At 47.3% G+C, this 19,110-nt stretch overlaps 1 protein-coding gene across 2 annotated transcripts in view; it reads left to right on the forward strand.

Annotated features, from left to right (window-relative positions):
- The window catches only part of ACTL6B (actin like 6B), a 254,821-nt gene that overhangs the window by 135,879 nt on the left and 99,832 nt on the right, over positions 1 to 19,110 (forward strand). For both annotated transcript variants that reach the window (XM_085640126.1, XM_085640127.1), the window contains exon 7: positions 8,076 to 8,182. In XM_085640126.1, coding sequence (XP_085496252.1) covers positions 8,076 to 8,182 — 107 coding nt within the window. The remainder of the gene's footprint in view (positions 1 to 8,075; positions 8,183 to 19,110) is intronic.

Genomic DNA, 19,110 nt, shown 5'->3' on the forward strand with positions numbered 1-19,110 from the left:
ATTCCACCGGACACTTCTGTCGTCACAAGCAGCAAGTCTTCTTTGGCTCCCATTGAAAACGACGCCGCGACCCGACACTAAAAGACACCTATGCACCCAGCTTCCCTGGGTGAGGTAACTCCAGCACTACGGTGCTCCTGTGGGTGTTGACTCTAGAACTACTTACCCTGTAAGTGACTTGCTTGTAAGTGACTTGCTTGTAGACTCTCCCGAAGTATCCTTTAACTCTTAATTTCTAATCGCGACTTGCTCCATTGAAGTCAATAGGGATTCGCGGCTGTGTTCTCACACTGCATGCGTCTCCCGTGGGTCCTTTACTTACCTGCCGTGGGTGGTTTTGTGAGGCCCCAGCACTTCTGAAGGCCCTAGGCCATGTCCCCTTGCAAGTCGTTATCCCTAAATCTCTTTTTTAGTATATGGTCTGGTACGCCCCTAGGGCCCCAGCCATACTTGTGCTTAACTTGTTGTGAAACGTTGATTTATGCATATGTTCCTGACTTCTAATCTCATAAAGAGATTAGCAGAGAGTTGTTAGTAATAAATACATATATATTTGATATACATACCTGTGTGGTGTCCTTTCATTTAGTGATTCAAGAGATTATAAGGTAAAACAAGCTGCTTTACATTTCTCTAAAGACTTAGCCTGAAGGCTGCTCTCCACAGCTACCACTAGGATAGCTTTCTTTAAAAGGTTGTCTTAAACCTACTACCATAAGAGTCGAGTTGTACTGGTGCAAGGTGTCCACTTTAACTAGTGACCAGCATATTCCAGGCCAACTTCTCACATCATCGATTCCATATTAGCTGGATTTCCCGGAACACAAGCTGATCAAGATGATGTTCTAATCTTTTCAAACACAAAAGTAGAACATACAAACACCCTATCTAAGGTATTAGAAATGTTTAAAAATGTAGGCATCACTCTTAAACCTGACAAGTGCAAATTTTGTAAAAATGAAGTAGGCTATCTGGGACATCGCATTTCTGACACTTTGACCAAATCTTCGCTCATACGAGCCATACAAGAAGTTCCTCTTCCAAGGATAAAGACGCACTTAGGTCCTTTTTAGGAATGAGTGAACATTACTCCAAATTCATTCAGGAGTACGCTATCATCGTTCAACCCCTTAGGAATCTTCTTAAAAAGAATGCTAACTTCCTAGGGAATGAGGTTGCTGACCAAACGTTTAATACAGTAAAAAAATGTCGTCACTAATGCCCCTGCTCTATCAGCATTCAAACCAGGTGCAAAATGTCTAGTCACTGTTGATGCCAGTCAAATTGGTGTAGGTGCTGTGCTTTTACAATCCTAGGACACCGATGAGCACACTATTGCTTTTGCATCCCACTCTCGCAAGTCATCGGAATCTCAATACAGTACCATCAGAGAGAGAAGCTTTAGCCTGTTCTTGGGCCATTGAAACATTCAAAACTCACTTATGGTGGGTGAGTTTCATTCTATTCACTGATCATCGATTCATCTACGCGATGGTATTGGGTCAGCAAAAGCCCCTGCTAGGTTTGTGAGGTTGCTATCACGATTGCATGAGTACAATTTTAGGATTGAATTCATTGCAGTCAGCAGAAATTGCAAAGCGGATTTCTTGTCCCGAATGCCAACCCAAGATATCAATTCTGGTGAAGGACAAGAAAAAGCTGAGTCTGTGGAGGCGACTTTGGACGATACTTTGAGTGCTCACGGAGTGGTTTCTCGCAGTGAGTGGATGTCTGCTGTTTCAGATGATAACATTTTGTCTCAGGTCATGAATTTTGTCACCAAAGGATGGCCCAGAGAAAGATGTCTACCTGCCCCAATGTTATGTTATGTTATCTGATTCGTAGAGCACATGGCTGCCCCAGCGACGGGGCGTCCCAGTGCTGGATGAGACAGAAAGGTGGGAGCAATCAGGGGAAGAGCCAGGTCTTGACTGCCTTCCTAAACACCCTATGATCTTGTGGGTTCCTGACGGTGAACGGGGGAAAGCATTCCAGAGAGACGCAGCTAGAACCCGGAAAGAGCAGCCGCCCGCCCATGCTCTTCTAACACGGGGGTGCACACCAATAGTTGGTGTGATGAGCAGAGGGCACTTTCTGGTTTATAGGGAATGAGAAGGTTGGTTAGAATGGAGGGGGCCTGCGCATGAACAGTTCTGTGGGCAATGCACAGAGATTTGAATTTAATTCTTTTTTCTACCGGGAGCCAATGTAATTTATGTATGTATTTTGACGTAGAGCAAGACCGCGGGAAGGCAAAGATGGAGCGAGCAGCGGCATTTTGCACCCTCTGTAATCTGGTAATGCCGGCCTTGTTGGCACCCAGATACAAGGAGTTACAGTAGTCCAGTCTAGAAAGGATGGTGGACTGGATGATAACTTGGCGAGTGTGAAGGTCAAAGAACCCGAGCAGTGACCTCAGGCCGCGTAAGAGACCAAAGCAGCTGCCCCGCAACTAGTTTTATCTGTGCTTGAAAGGTGAGTGCACTGTCCCGCCACACGCCCAGATTTTTTACGGTATCTTTAGGAGTATGAGAGATTCCCAAGGCCGAGGGCCGCCATTGGTTATTCCAGAGGTGGGTGTCCCTGCCCACCAGTAGGTTCTCAGATTTACTAGCATTGAGCTGCAAACGGTTGGTCGTCATCCATTCTGCAATGGCCATCATGTCATCGCGGAACTTGGTGACATGCTGATCAGAGGTGTTGGATAACGAGATGACAAGCTGATTGTCATCAGCATATGGGACCATTGAAAGGCCTCTGTTTTTAACCACTTCCACCAGGGGCTGACGATAGATATTAAATAATGTTGGACTCAGAGCTGAGCCCTGGGGAACCCCATGGTGGTCATGCTGCCTCTGGGAGCCATAGGGAGGGGAGATGACTTGAAAGGATCTGTCAGCTAAAAAAGACACAAACCAGACAAGAGCCGAATCTCCTAGGCCAATCTCCTGAAGGCGTTGCAGCAGGATTTTATGAGATACTGTGTCAAACACTGCACTAAGTTCGAGGAGAATCAAGGCAGAGGTCCGTCCCTCATCCAAAGTACACCGCAGTTGTTCAGTCACAGCCAATAAAGCGGATTCAGTGCTGTGGCCAGGTCTGAAACCATTCTGTGTCGGGTCTAGAATGTTATTAGCCTCTATAAATTTAGTAAGGATAGAGTTAATGTAAGATTCTGTGATTGTGGCAGCAAAAGGAAGTAGAGAGATCGGGCGAAAACAATCAGACCTTTTTCACATGTTTCTAGTGAGTTATCAATAGTGGGCGACTTCATTTTTTGCAGCAATTAGATCGTCCCACCTCTTGCAGGTAGACACAAATTATATCAAGCAGCACATTGTGGGCATTTTGGTGTTGGAGCCACATCTAAAAATTTGAAACAATACTTTTGGTGGCCCTCTTTAGACTCACAGGTTGCCGCTTGGATTTCATCTTGCAGTACATGCTTATTGTCTGACAAACACTGGCCCCCTCACAAAACACCCTTGCACGTAGATCCCTTACCAGAGGAACCATGGTCTAAAGTAGCCCTGGATTTTGCGGGTCAATTTCATCAGTTACCATCTGATAAAAAGTTTATAATAGTTTAAGTTGATTACTTTTCAAAAAAAAAAAATTATTTTGTTCCTAATACAAATACTCTTAGTCATAAAATTCTTATTCAGTATTTTTGATTGTGACGGACCCCCCAGGGATTTGGTAACTGACAATGGTACACACTTTCTTTTAACACAAATGAAGGAGTTTGTTGAGAAATACCATATTAGACACCCCAAAGTAGCGTTATATTCTCCAACTTCCAATGGGTTAGTTGAGAGAGTAAACAGATTTTTTAAAGAGGGTGTGCACTCTGCTTTGGCAACTGGAGTACCAGTTGATATTTTTCTTAAACAAAAGGTGTGGACATATCATCATACCACACACTCCACTACATGGGTGTCTCCTTATCTACCATTAAGGAAAAGAATCCCAAAGTCAGAGGTGTTCCCTGATTGGTTAAAGGACACTTTGCCTAAGAGAAATCTTGTTTTTGTAACTTGGCCCATTTGGTCAAACAGAGAGTTGAGGCTGCCCAACTCAGACAAAAGCTGTATTACCATGCCACTCATGGTGTAAAGTGTGTTGAGTTTAATAAAGATGACTGGGTTCTCATCAAACATCCGAACAAGGTAAACAAGCATTGGCATAGCCAATAGGTCTTGCCTTTTGGACCTTATAAGTGTTTAGCCATGCAACAGTTGCATAACTAAACACTTATAAGGTCCCAAAAATGAGACCTATTGGCTATGCCAATGCTTGTTTTAACTGCTGCAATCTATTGAAGCCTCGGGGAGAACATCAAAGCGGCCGTGCGGCCGCGAAAGTGATCGCGATCAAACATCAAAGCGGCCGTGCGGCCCCGAAAGTGAAAGTAATAGCGGTAAAGCGCGGCGTGCGCGCCCGCGCACATGCACTTTAGCTCTAGGCTGGCCTGGTAGCACTTTTTGGAGCCCTCTCAATAAGTCTCGCCAGACCAGCGCATGCGCTGGGTCAGGCGAGACCTAAAAAGGGAGAATCTATATTCTCTGAACCTACTCAATTTGAGAAGTTTGCAAAGGTTCTGTTTTCTCACAAGATAAAGGATGGTGCAATAAAAGAGATGTAATCAAATTAACACCTGAACAGGCGCGTGACATTGGTAAATATAAAAGTTGGACCCTGAAAGTTAGTTTAATTTGGGAAATGAGCTTTTGGCAAATGATATTTGCTCTTCTGACTTTGTTCAACCTCAGGTCTCAGCATATTTTGCTGTTCCTGATCTCGCTGGTGAAAGGTCTGCTGATAGTGCACACAATGACATTCTTGTAGATTGCCAGGGTGATCATGTTCCCATTCCATCTGACCCCAATGCTCTGACTCACTCCAGAGCTGCACGCGATGCTCCCATGCCATCTAGGCTTAAAGAATTTCTATGTACATTAAAATGCTGACTTTTTGGTGTTTATTAAAAAAGGGAAGATGATGTAGCATGGTGTTAATCACATGTTCATGTGCATGACCATGCGAGTGATGTTCTGTTCACATCGCGAGCAAATTTTGATTGATTGATCGCCGGGCATCTTTTTAAAATAGACCAAGATCTTCCTGAATCTTCTTACATTGCTACGTCTTTCCTGCCTTCTGAAGAATTTGTAGCTGTCTTTCAATGTTTTACAATGAGAATGAACGAAACATCTGCTGCTGTTTCAATGCCTCCTCACTCTACCTTTCACGGCCAACCCCACATCCGCTCCTCCTTTGCCCCTGAGACTACCGAGCCTCTTTGTAGCAATTTCTTCCTCAATCATTGAAATCCTCTCATCTCTAGCCCTCTCTGCTAAACCTTGTCCCTCTGTCCTCTGCCCTGGTCACATTGCTATGAAAGCCCTTGACTCTTTGCTTCTTCTGCTGCATCTCTTTACAATACACTCCTCTCCGCTGCCACCATTCTTTTATTGGTTTCTCTTCTTCAATAACCCTCAAACTATCCTAAGGTTCTCAGCACCTTCCAGCCCATCTTGTTGCTTCCTTCCCCTCCAGATTTGTAGATCAAAAAGCAGTTGTCGAGCCGCAGTTTTGTTGAATCCAAAGGTCTACCAGACATCCAGCAGACTGGGATCCGCCCTCTGCATAGCAGTGAGATACCTCTATACAGCGGCTCTAGCAACCTCGGACACATTGTCGATCAAGGTGGTAGAGAATTCTTGACCGTGGCCTTGTCTCTTCTGTTGTGTGCGATTGAACGCGGACAGTGCGCGTGTCCCCCGTCTTTGCTCCACTTCCAATCTTCTTGGATGTGGAGTCCCTCAGGGTTCATCTCTCTGCCCTGCCCTCTTCACTTTCTATCTGACTCCTTGGCAGCGCTGACCAGTACTTTGGGTTCTCTTTTAGGTCTTACGTGGATGACGCTCTGGGCATAATTTCATTTAACGGTGACCTAGGAAACCTTCTCGATAAAGTATCTTCCTGTCTTCTATCAGTTGCCGCTTGGATGGACCTCTGTTCTTTAAAACTCAATGGTGAAAAATCTGAGCCGCACCCCCCCTCTAACACAGGTTGGTGCCTAGATGACCTGGGTACCCCGCTTATTCCATTTAAATCCACAAAGAATCTTGGGGCCCTATGTACGAAGCCATTTAGCATTTCTTAATGGACCGAATCACTATTTCGAGCCGTTAAGAAGTGCTAAATGGGCTCCATATGTACAAAGCAGAAACTCGGTCGCAAACTGCGATTTCTATCCCGTGGAAATGACAATTAGTGATTACCAAAATAGGAAATCGCAAATAGGGATTTCCTATTTGCGATTTCCTAAGCACATGTACAAAGTATTTCCTAATTGCGAAATGGGCATTTAGGAAATACTATTGCCATTGATTCCAAGTCGATAGTAACCATCTCCAAAATAGGAAAAGGCAATGGGCGAGGGTGCAAGTGTGAAGCACTCCTGCTCTTAACTAAACTGCCCCTAAAACTATTGCTTTTGTTACTGGGAGCTGATATTGCAACACCGCTACAAAATCGTCCCCAAGTAACAAAACTGGCCCCCGCTGCTCCAAAACCAGCCCCCAACCTTCCTGCCTCCTGGGGAAACGCCCGATGCCCGCTACGACCAGTCCGGCCCTGGTTGGTGGACGTCCCTTCCTGACCCAAACATTGGCCCCTGCTGTGCACATGATGACCTCATCATCAGGTAAGATCTCTCGCGCTTTAGTACATATTTTCGTTAATTGTGCTAAGAAGTATAGCGCCTTGGTGTCGATAGGGGTGAATTCTTGCACTTATTAAGCTAAATGAACATAACATACAAGGCCTGCTAATTGTCATCGAGTGCCCTTACGATCTTGAATTAAGCATGTCTAATATTTTTAATATTTGGTAGATGTTTTATTTACTTAAAAAAATACAATTTCCTACAGTGACCACCAAAATAAGAATTCACTCCAAAAACGCTTCAAGGGGCGGCTAAGTGGGCCGACATTTCTTGGTCAGAATCCACACTCTGAATCCTCGCAGACGTGCGTGTTCTACCTGCACCACTCCTTTTGGCCTCTAGATGGCGCACGTTTCCATGTATGCGGGAACACCGTTGTTAACAACAGCTTTTGAAATCCCCCGCAAGGTTTTTAGCTAGATTTTTTGCTACAAATAAATTGCAGTTGTCTACTCTACAAAGTGTCTCATTGTTCCCTTTATATTTCAGTATTTTTCAATCTCCTCCAGCCGTAGGCAAGACAACGCAACGTGCATAACCTGTTAATTATGAAACTGAAAGAACTGATTTATTTTATTAATTCATGTATTTATTTACTAGATGGATTTCTTCCTCCCAGGCATTGCCCCATGGGTGTATAATGCAACAATTAAGGCACTAGGTGCAATAAAAGAGCCACGGAACTTTGAGTGCCGACACACACTCGAGTTCTAACTACATACAACACCATTGAGGTATATTTCCTTGTGTTTATTCCTACATACAGTCTCCCTCTCTCAGACTGAAGTTCCTCGTCTCACAGACAGTACCCACTTTACAGATATATTAAAACCCCGTGTGCTTCGGTTTCCTGTGTATCCGTGGAGTGTTCACATTCTTTTTAGTTGGCATCCGGCATGAAACTAAAAACAGTTCGCGGCTGCTCCCCGCACCACATGGTGTTCTCCTGGGCAGATCATTCCATTTACCCGTGCTCTCGTTCTTCTGTCTGCCAACGGCAGTTGCGCTTAGAATCAAGGGCAGGGCCACACGTAGGATCACAGGGCTTCAGCCCCCCCCCCCCCCCCCCGTCGTGTGTGGCTCCCGGGATGAGAGAGCCTCGCGGCGCACACAGCCGCACCCGAGCACTTCACAGGTCTTTAGAAGACCATTTGCATGTTAATGAGGCCTCGCTGTTGTTTCACCCCTTCTAAGAGCCCCTGCAGCTCCACTCTGCCTATGGCTTAAAAGATTCAGCCCCCCCCACCCCCGAAATTTTTTCTTAGCCCCCCCCCCCTCGAAATTTGGCTCTAGTTGCGCCTCTGGCCACACGTGTACATCACATTTCTGTTATGTTTTGCAGGGATCGTGAAGTCCCCTCTGGCCGGGGACTTTATCACCATGCAGTGTCGCGAGCTCTTCCAGGAGCTGGGCATTGAGATTGTGCCCCCGTACATGATCGCTGCCAAGGTAAGGGTGTGTCTGCTAAGCAGGGAAGGGGGGCAGAGGGTGCCCCCAGAGCAGGGGCACCAGCAGCCCTGTGTTCTGCAGGGCGAATAATCGTTCAGGTCATTGAGCGGAGCGTTGTAACCTGGACAGCAGGTTTACAGTCCTGGGCGTCCATGGAGCCTAATGCATTCTGGGGGTAGTAGTCTTGGTTCGCTACAGTTGAAAAACTGAACTGCACGGAATCGAACACTGGTTCATAAAAGGAATTACGTAGATTGGAAACATGATGAAGATAAGAGGGGCGTGGTCAGCCATTGCAGCCCTGAGAGTGACATTTGATATGTGCCATGTATGCTTTGGGCAGGTACTCTGTCGAGTAGAAGAAATCATAAACCTTCAAAATCTGTGAACCATCCTAGGAAAGGGGCACTGCTGGGAAGGGAGAAGAAGGGTGAATGTTTGAGCCTACTGAATGCGCAGTAAAGTGACGACAAGTTGCGGCACACTAGAATGCGCAGTAAAGTGACGGTGGAGGAGTGGCACACTAGTAGTGAATGCGCAGTAAAGTGACGGTGGAGGAGTGGCACACTAGTAGTGAATGCGCAGCAAAGTGACGGCGGAGGAGTGGCACACTAGTAGTGAATGCGCAGCAAAGTGACGGTGGAGGAGTGGCACACTAGTAGTGAATGCGCAGCAAAGTGACGGTGGAGGAGTGGCACACTAGTAGTGAATGCGCAGTAAAGTGATGGTGGAGGAGTGGCACACTAGTAGTGAATGCGCAGCAAAGTGACGGTGGAGGAGTGGCACACTAGTAGTGAATGCGCAGCAAAGTGACGGTGGAGGAGTGGCACACTAGTAGTGAATGCGCAGTAAAGTGATGGTGGAGAAGTGGCACACTAGTAGTGAATGCGCAGCAAAGTGACGGTGGAGGAGTGGCACACTAGTAGTGAATGCGCAGCAAAGTGACGGTGGAGGAGTGGCACACTAGTAGTGAATGCGCAGTAAAGTGATGGCGGAGGAGTGGTACACTAGTAGTGAATGCGCAACAAAGTGACGGTGGAGGAGTGGCACACTAGTAGTGAATGCGGAGTAAAGTGACGGTGGAGGAGTGGCACACTAGTAGTGAATGCGCAGTAAAGTGATGGCGGAGGAGTGGTACACTAGTAGTGAATGCGCAACAAAGTGATGGTGTAGGAGTGGCACACTAGTAGTGAATGCGGAGTAAAGTGACGGTGGAGGAGTGGCACACTAGTACTGAATGCACAGTAAAGTGACGACAAGTTGCGGCACACTAGTAGTGAATGAACAGTTAAGCGATGGTCGGGGAGTGTCACACTACTAGTGAATGCGCAGTAAAGTGACGGTGGAGGAGTGGCTCACTAGTAGTGAATGCGCAGTAAAGTGACGACAAGTTGCGGCACACTAGAATGCGCAGTAAAGTGATGGTCGAGGAGTGGCACACTAGTAGTGAATGCGCAGTAAAGTGATGGTCGAGGAGTTGCACACTAGTAGTGAATGCGCAGCAAAGTGATGGTGGAGGAGTGGCACACTAGTAGTGAATGCGCAGTAAAGTGATGGCGGAGGAGTGGTACACTAGTAGTGAATGCGCAACAAAGTGACGGTGGAGGAGTGGCACACTAGTAGTGAATGCGGAGTAAAGTGACGGTGGAGGAGTGGCACACTAGTAGTGAATGCACAGTAAAGTGACGACAAGTTGCGGCACACTAGTAGTGACTGCACAGTTAAGCGATGGTCGGGGAGTGTCACACTACTAGTGAATGCGCAGTAAAGTGACGGTGGAGGAGTGGCACACTAGTAGTGAATGCGCAGTAAAGTGATGGTGGAGGAGTGGCACACTTGTAGTGAATGCGCAGTAAAGTGACGGTGGAGGAGTGGCACACTAGTAGTAAATGCGCAGTAAAGTGACAGTGAAGGAGTGGCACACTAGTAGTGAATGCACAGTAAAGTGACGAAGAGTTGCGGCACACTAGTAGTGAATGCACAGTTAAGCGATGGTCGGGGAGTGTCACACTACTAGTGAATGCGCAGTAAAGCGAGGGTCGAGGAGTGTCACACTAGAAGTGAATGCACAGTTAAGCGATGGTCGGGAGTGGCACACTACTAGTAAATGTGCAGTAAAGCCTCAGTCGGGGAGTGGCACACTTGTAATGAATGCACAGTAAAGTGACGGTCGGGGAGTGGCACACTTGTAATGAATGCACAGTAAAGTGACGGTCAGGGAGTGGCACACTTGTAATGAATGCACAGTAAAGTGACGGTCAAGGAGTGTCACACTAGTAGTGAATGCGCAGTAAAGTGACGGTCAAGGAGTGTCACACTAGTAGTGAATGCACAGTAAAGTGACGGTCGGAGAGTGGCACACTAGTAGTGAATGCGCAGTAAAGTGACGGTCAAGGAGTTTCACACTCGTAGTGAATGCGCAGTAAAGTGACGGTCAAGGAGTGTTACACTAGTAATCAGTGCACAGTAAAGTTACAGTCGGGGAGTGTTACACTAGTAGTGAATGCATAGTAAAGTGACGATCAGGGAGTGCCATACTAGTAGTGAATCCATAGTAAAGCCAGGGTCGAGGAGTGGCACACTAGTAGTGAATGTGCAGTAAAGCGAGGGTCGGGAAGTGCCACACTAGTAGTTAATGCTCAGTAAAGTGACGTTCGAGGAGCGGCACACTAGTAGTGAATGTACAGTAAAGTGACGGTCGAGGAGTGGCACACTAGTATTGAATGCGCAGTAAAGGAAGGGCCGGGCAGTGCCACACTAGTAGTGAATGCGGAGTAAAGTGACGGTTGAGGAGTGTCACACTAGAAGTGAATGCCCAGTAAAGTGACGGTCAGGGAGTGCCACACTAGTAGTGAATGCGGAGTAAAGTGACGGTCGGGGAGTGGCATACTAGTGGTGAATGCGCGGTAAAGTGGCGGTCGAGCAGTGGCTCACTAGTAATGAATGCGCAGTAAAGTGATGGTCAGCGAGTGGCACACTAGTAGTGAATGCGCAGTAAAGGGATGGTCAAGCTGTGGCACACTATAGTGAATGCGCAGTAAAGTGATGGTCGTGGTGTGGCACACTAGTAGTGAATGCACAGTAAAGTGACGGTCGGGGAGTGGCATTCTAGTAGTGAATGCGCAGTAATGTGACGGTCAGGGAGTGGCACACTAGTAGTGAAAGCGGAGTAAAGTAACAGTGGTAGAGTGGCACACTAGTCGTGAATGGGTTGTAAAGCAAGGGTTAGGGAGTGGCACACTAGTAGTGAATGCGGAGTAAAGTGACAGTCGAGGAGTGGCACACTAGTAGTGAATGTGCAGTAAAGTGACGGTCGCGGAGTGGCACAATAGTAGTGAATGCGCAGTAAATTGATGGTCGAGCTGTGGCACACTAGTAGTGAATCTGCAGTAAAGTGAGGGTCATGCGGTGGTACATTATAGTGCATGCGCAGTAAAGTGAGGGTCGAGCTGTGGTACATTATAGTGAATGCGCAGTAAAGCAAGGGTCGGGGAGTTTCACACAACTAGTTAATGCACAGTAAAGTGACAGTCGAGGAGTGTCACACTAGTAGTGAATGCGGAGTAAAGTGACGGTCAAGGAGTGGAACACTAGTAGTGAATGCGCAGTAAAGTGACAGTCGGGGAGTGTCACACTAGTAGTGAATGCACAGTAAAGTGACGGTCAAGGAGTGGCACACTAGTAGTGAATGGGCAGTAAAGTGACAGTCCGGGAGTAGCACGCTAGTAGTGAATGCACAATTAAGCGATGGTCGGGGAGTGGCACACTAGTAGTGAATTCACTGTAAAGTGATAGTCGTGCAGTGGCACACTAGTAGTGAATTCACAGTAAAGTGACGGTCGTGGAGCGGCACACTAGTAGTGAATGCACAGTAGAGTGACGGTCGGGGAGTGGCACAGTAGTAGTGAATGCGCAGTAAAGGGACGGTCTGGGAGTGGCACACTAGTAGCACATGCGCAATAAAGTGTTGGTCCGGGAGTGGCACATTAGTAGTGAATGCGCAGTAAAGTCACGGTCGATGAGCGGCACACTAGTATTGAATGCGCAGTAAAATGACGGTCGAGGAGTGGCACACTAGTAGTGAATCCGCAGTAAAGCAAGGGTCGTTGAGTGGCACACTAGTAGTGAAAGCACAGTAAAATAACCATTGATGAATGACACACTACTAGTGAATGCACAGAAAAGTGACGGTCGGGGAGTGGCACACGTAGTGAATGCGCATTAAAGTGATGGTTGAGGTGTGGCGCACTAGTAGTGAATTCACAGTAAAGTGACGGTCGGGGAGTGGCACACTAGTAGTGAATGCGCAGTAAAGTGATGGTCGAGCTGTGGCACACTAGTAGTTAATGCACAGTAAAGTGATGGTCAGGGAGTGGCACACTACTAATTAATGCGCATTAAAGTGATGGTCGAGGAGTGGCACACTAGTAGTGAATGCGCAGTAAAGCAAGGGTGGGGAGTGGCACACTAGTAGTGAGAGCGCAGTAAAATAACCATCGAGGAGTGGCACACTAGTAGTGAATGCACAGTAAAGTGACGGTCGGGGAGTGGCACACTAGTAGTGAATGCACAGTAAAGTGATGGTCGGGGAGTGGCATACTAGTAGTGAATGCGCAGTAAAGTGATGGTCGAAGAGTGTCACACTAGTAGTGAATGCGCAGTAAAGTGACGGTCAAGGAGTGGCACACTAGTAGTGAATGCGCAGTAAAGTGACAGTCAAGTAGTGTTACACTAGTAGTCAATGCACAGTAAAGTGACGGTCGGGGAGTGGCATACTAGTAGTGAATGCGCAGTAAAGTGGCGGTCGGGGAGTGGCACACTAGTAGTGAATGCGCAGTAAAGTGACAGTCGGGGAGTGGCACACTAGTAGTGAATGCACAGTAAAGTGACGGTCGGGGAGTGGCACACTAGTAGTGAATGCGCAGTAAAGTGACGGTCAAGGAGTGGCACACTAGTAGTGAATGCACAGTAAAGTGACGGTCGGGGAGTGGCTCACTAGTAGTGAATGCACAGTAAAGTGACGGTCGGGGAGTGACACACTAGTAGTGAATGCACAGTAAAGTGATGGCCGAGGAGTGGCACACTAGTAGTGAATGCGCAGTAAAATGACAGTCGGGTAGTGTTACACTAGTAGTCAATGCACAGTAATGTGACGGTCGGGGAGTGGCATACTAGTAGTGAATGCGCGGTAAAGTGGCGGTCGGGGAGTGGCACACTAGTAGTGAATGCGCAGTAAAGTGACAGTCGGGGAGTGGCACACTAGTAGTGAATGCACAGTAAAGTGACGGTCGGGGAGTGGCACACTAGTAGTGAATGCGCAGTAAAGTGACGGTCAAGGAGTGGCACACTAGTAGTGAAAGCACAGTAAAGTGACGGACGGGGAGTGGCACACTAGTAGTGAATGCACACTAAAGTGACGGTCGGGAGTGGCATACTAGTAGTGAATGCGCAGTAAAGTGACGGTGGTGGAGGAGTGGCACATTAGTAGTGAATGCGCAGTAAATTGATGGTCGAGCTGTGGCACACTAGTAGTGAATCTGCAGTAAAGTGAGGGTCATGCGGTGGTACATTATAGTGCATGCGCAGTAAAGTGAGGGTCGAGCTGTGGTACATTATAGTGAATGCGCAGTAAAGCAAGGGTCGGGGAGTTTCACACAACTAGTTAATGCACAGTAAAGTGACAGTCGAGGAGTGTCACACTAGTAGTGAATGCGCAGTAAAGTGACGGTCAAGGAGTGGAACACTAGTAGTGAATGCGCAGTAAAGTGACAGTCGGGGAGTGTCACACTAGTAGTGAATGCACAGTAAAGTGACGGTCAAGGAGTGGCACACTAGTAGTGAATGGGCAGTAAAGTGACAGTCCGGGAGTAGCACGCTAGTAGTGAATGCACAATTAAGCGATGGTCGGGGAGTGGCACACTAGTAGTGAATTCACTGTAAAGTGATAGTCGTGCAGTGGCACACTAGTAGTGAATTCACAGTAAAGTGACGGTCGTGGAGTGGCACACTAGTAGTGAATGCACAGTAGAGTGACGGTCGGGGAGTGGCACAGTAGTAGTGAATGCGCAGTAAAGGGACATTCTGGGAGTGGCACACTAGTAGCACATGCGCAATAAAGTGTTGGTCCGGGAGTGGCACATTAGTAGTGAATGCGCAGTAAAGTCACGGTCGATGAGCGGCACACTAGTATTGAATGCGCTGTAAAATGACGGTCGAGGAGTGGCACACTAGTAGTGAATCCGCAGTAAAGCAAGGGTCGTTGAGTGGCACACTAGTAGTGAAAGCACAGTAAAATAACCATTGATAAATGACACACTACTAGTGAAGGCACAGAAAAGTGACGGTCGGGGAGTGACACACGTAGTGAATGCGCATTAAAGTGATGGTTGAGGTGTGGCGCACTAGTAGTGAATTCACAGTAAAGTGACGGTCGGGGAGTGGCACACTAGTAGTGAATGCGCAGTAAAGTGATGGTCGAGCTGTGGCACACTAGTAGTTAATGCTTAGTAAAGTGATGGTCAGGGAGTGGCACACTACTAATTAATGCGCATTAAAGTGATGGTCGAGGAGTGGCACACTAGTAGTGAATGCGCAGTAAAGCAAGGGTGGGGAGTGGCACACTAGTAGTGAGAGCACAGTAAAATAACCGTCGAGGAGTGGCACACTAGTAGTGAATGCACAGTAAAGTGACGGTCGGGGAGTGGCACACTAGTTGTGAATGCACAGTAAAGTGATGGTCGGGGAGTGGCATACTAGTAGTGAATGCGCAGTAAAGTGATGGTCGAAGAGTGTCACACTAGTAGTGAATGCGCAGTAAAGTGACGGTCAAGGAGTGGCACACTAGTAGTGAATGCGCAGTAAAGTGACAGTCAAGTAGTGTTACACTAGTAGTCAATGCACAGTAAAGTGACGGTCGGGGAGTGGCATACTAGTAGTGAATGCGCAGTAAAGTGGCGGTCGGGGAGTGGCACACTAGTAGTGAATGCGCAGTAAAGTGACAGTCGGGGAGTGGCACACTAGTAGTGAATGCACAGTAAAGTGACGGTCGGGGAGTGGCACACTAGTAGTGAATGCGCAGTAAAGTGACGGTCAAGGAGTGGCACACTTGTAGTGAATGCACAGTAAAGTGACGGTCGGGGAGTGGCACACTAGTAGTGAATGCACAGTAAAGTGACGGTCGGGGAGTGACACACTAGTAGTGAATGCACAGTAAAGTGATGGCCGAGGAGTGGCACACTAGTAGTGAATGCGCAGTAAAATGACAGTCGGGTAGTGTTACACTAGTAGTCAATGCACAGTAATGTGACGGTCGGGGAGTGGCATACTAGTTGTGAATGCGCGGTAAAGTGGTGGTCGGGGAGTGGCACACTAGTAGTGAATGCGCAGTAAAGTGACAGTCGGGGAGTGGCACACTAGTAGTGAATGCACAGTAAAGTGACGGTCGGGGAGTGGCACACTAGTAGTGAATGCGCAGTAAAGTGACGGTCAAGGAGTGGCACACTAGTAGTGAAAGCACAGTAAAGTGACGGACGGGGAGTGGCACACTAGTAGTGAATGCACACTAAAGTGACGGTCGGGAGTGGCATACTAGTAGTGAATGCGCAGTAAAGTGACGGTGGTGGAGGAGTGGCACATTAGTAGTGAATGCGCAGTAAATTGATGGTCGAGCTGTGGCACACTAGTAGTGAATCTGCAGTAAAGTGAGGGTCATGCGGTGGTACATTATAGTGCATGCGCAGTAAAGTGAGGGTCGAGCTGTGGTACATTATAGTGAATGCGCAGTAAAGCAAGGGTCGGGGAGTTTCACACTACTAGTTAATGCACAGTAAAGTGACGGTCGGGGAGTGGCACACTAGTAGGGATTGCGCAGTAAAGTGACAGTCGGGTAGTGTTACACTAGTAGTCAATGCACAGTAATGTGATGGTCGGGGAGTGGCATACTAGTAGTGAATGCGCAGTAAAGTGATGTTTGGGGAGTGAAAGAATATGACTGAAATGAGTGATACAATTTACAGTCCTATCCCCAAGCTTAGGAACACGCTCCCATGATCACCCGCAAGGACGGAAACAGCCTTGCATCCAGAAATATACTCAGGCCCACCTTTTGTAATCTCCTCTTACCAGGAAGCAGCTAAAGTCGGTTCTGTTGACTCCACTCCAATATGGCATTTAATGTATTGGTTTTATAGGTCGTAGGCAGAACTTTATGCAAGAGCGCCGAGAGCCGCTCGCCTGGTCCCATGATTGTTCTTGGATAAAATCCTGGTGGCTAAGGCTGCATTTCTCAGGCAAAAAAGAGGTGCACATCACACAGACGGGGGCACCGTGAGTGTGTGGAGCACCACTGGTGTGTTAGCACACATCTCTTCTGCAGCCTAGGATGGAGGGGCTTCAGCATTGAACCAGAGAACACGCAGAAGTTGTGGGCACCCATTCTCTCCGGGGAACCTGCTCTTTTAGTGATTTGAAGTAAAAGCTCGGAGTGTTAAAACCAGCTGCAAAGGTACATTAGCTCCAAAGTGTTATCTGGTTGGCACATCATGCAGAGTTTAATGGTGATTTCATGATACCGCGTCATCACTAGTACAACGCCCGTCCACCCCTAACACCGTAGGCCAGTGGTGCAGTTGGGTCTGCTCGTGATTCCTACTTCTCTGTTTTCACATGGCCTGGCGTCTCTGTATGACTCGCCCCGCTGCCGTTCTGTGGTTATTTAGTTCCTCTCCTGTGGGAGCTTTGTCCTGTCGTTTACCAGCAGTAAAACAGAATGTTCTCTGAAAGGTGTGGTGCCCTTGCAAGCAGCACACGTGCATCCCTCAGCAACTTCCATATGGTATATCCGGTGCAACAATCCACCTGTTTATCAGTACACCTGTGCATCAATTCACCTGTGCATTATTTCACGTGTGAATCAATCCACCTGTTTATCAGTACACCTGCGCATCAATTCACCTGTGCATTATTTCACGTGTGCATCATTACACCTGTGCATCAATCCACCTGTGCATCAATTCACATGTGCGACAATCCACCTGTTTATCAGTACACCTGTGCATCAATTCACCTGTGCATTATTTCACGTGTGAATCAATCCACCTGTTTATCAGTGCACCTGCGCATCAATTCACCTGTGCATTATTTCACGTGTGCAGCATTACACCTGTGCATCAATCCACCTGTGCATCAATTCACATGTGCGGCAATCCACCTGTTTATCAGTACACCTGTGCATCAATTCACCTGTGTATTATTTCACGTGTGAATCAATCCACCTGTTTATCAGTGCACCTGCGCATCAATTCACCTGTGCATTATTTCACGTGTGCATCATTACACCTGTGCATCAATCCACCTGTGCATCAATTCACATGTGCGACAATCCACCTGTTTATCAGTACACCTGTGCATCAATTCACCTGTGCATTATTTCACGTGTGAATCAATCCACCTGTTTATCAATGCACCTGCGCATCAATTCACCTGTGCATTATTTCACGTGTGCATCATTACACCTGTGCATCAAACCCACCTGTGCATCAATTCACATGTGCGACAATCCACCTGTTTATCAGTACACCTGTGCATCAATTCACCTGTGCATTATTTCACGTGTGAATCAATCCACCTGTTTATCAGTGCACCTGCGCATCAAGTCACCTGTGCATTATTTCATGTGTGCATCATTACACCTGTGCATCAATCCACCTGTGCATCAATTCACATGTGCGACAATCCACCTGTTTATCAGTACACCTGTGCATCAATTCACCTGTGCATTATTTCACGTGTGAATCAATCCACCTGTTTATCAGTACATCTGTGCATCAATTCACATGTGCAACAATCCACCTGTTTATCATTACACCTGTGCATCAATCCACCTGTGCATCAATTCACATGTGCAACAATCCACCTGTTTATCAGTACACCTGGGCATCAATTCACCTGTGCTTTATTTCACGTGTGGATCATTACACCTGTGCATCAATCCACCTGTGCATCAATTCACATGTGCAACAATCCACCTGTTTATCAGTACACCTGTGCATTAATTCACCTGTGCATTATTTCACTTGTGCATCAATTCACCTGTGCATTAATTCAATTGTGCATCAATACACCTGTGCATCTATTCACCTTTCCAACAATCCACCTGTTTATCAGTACACCTGTGCATCAATTCACCTGTGCATTATTTCACTTGTTCATCAATACACCTGACCATCAATGCACCTGTGCATTAATTCATCATTATTGGTCAGTCCCTGATATTGAGCACAATGTATTCCCCGCTCATGAGGTTTGCAAGCGCAAATTGGTTCCTATTGGATCTTTTTACCACTAATTACTCATTTTTATTGGGAAATTGACCTGGTGACAGACTCTTCAATGCTAACATGACTCTCGCTTCCAGTACTGGACGACCTTGAGTGCTTCTGTGTTTTTTCGGTGCTTGCTGCTGACTTGAGTGCTTCGGAATAGATACGCCTGTGAGCACCTCGGTGTCCTTTAAGTGCTTGCCGCTGACTTGAGTGCTTCGGAATGGATACACCCGTGAGCACCTCTGTGTTCTTTCGGTGCTTGCTGCTGACTTGAGTCCTTCGAAGTGCATACGCCCCGAGCACCTCGGTGTGCTTTCGGTGCTTGCTGCTGACTTGAGTGCTTCGGAATGGATACGCCTGTGAGCACCTCAGTGTTCTTTCGGTGCTTGCTGCTGACTTGAGTGCTTCGGAATGATTAAGCCCCTGAGCACCTCTGTGTCCTTTTGTTGCTTGCTGCTGACTTGAGTGCTTCAGAATGGATACGCCTGTGAGCACCCCGGTGTCCTCTCGGTGCTTGCTGCTGACTTTAGTGCTTCGGAATGGATAAGCCTGTGAGCACCCCAGTGTCCTTTCGTTGCTTGCTGTTGACTTGAGTGCTTTCAAATG

This window comes from Triturus cristatus, chromosome 12, assembly GCF_964204655.1.
Source record: "Triturus cristatus chromosome 12, aTriCri1.1, whole genome shotgun sequence".
Lineage (NCBI taxonomy): Eukaryota > Metazoa > Chordata > Amphibia > Caudata > Salamandridae > Triturus > Triturus cristatus.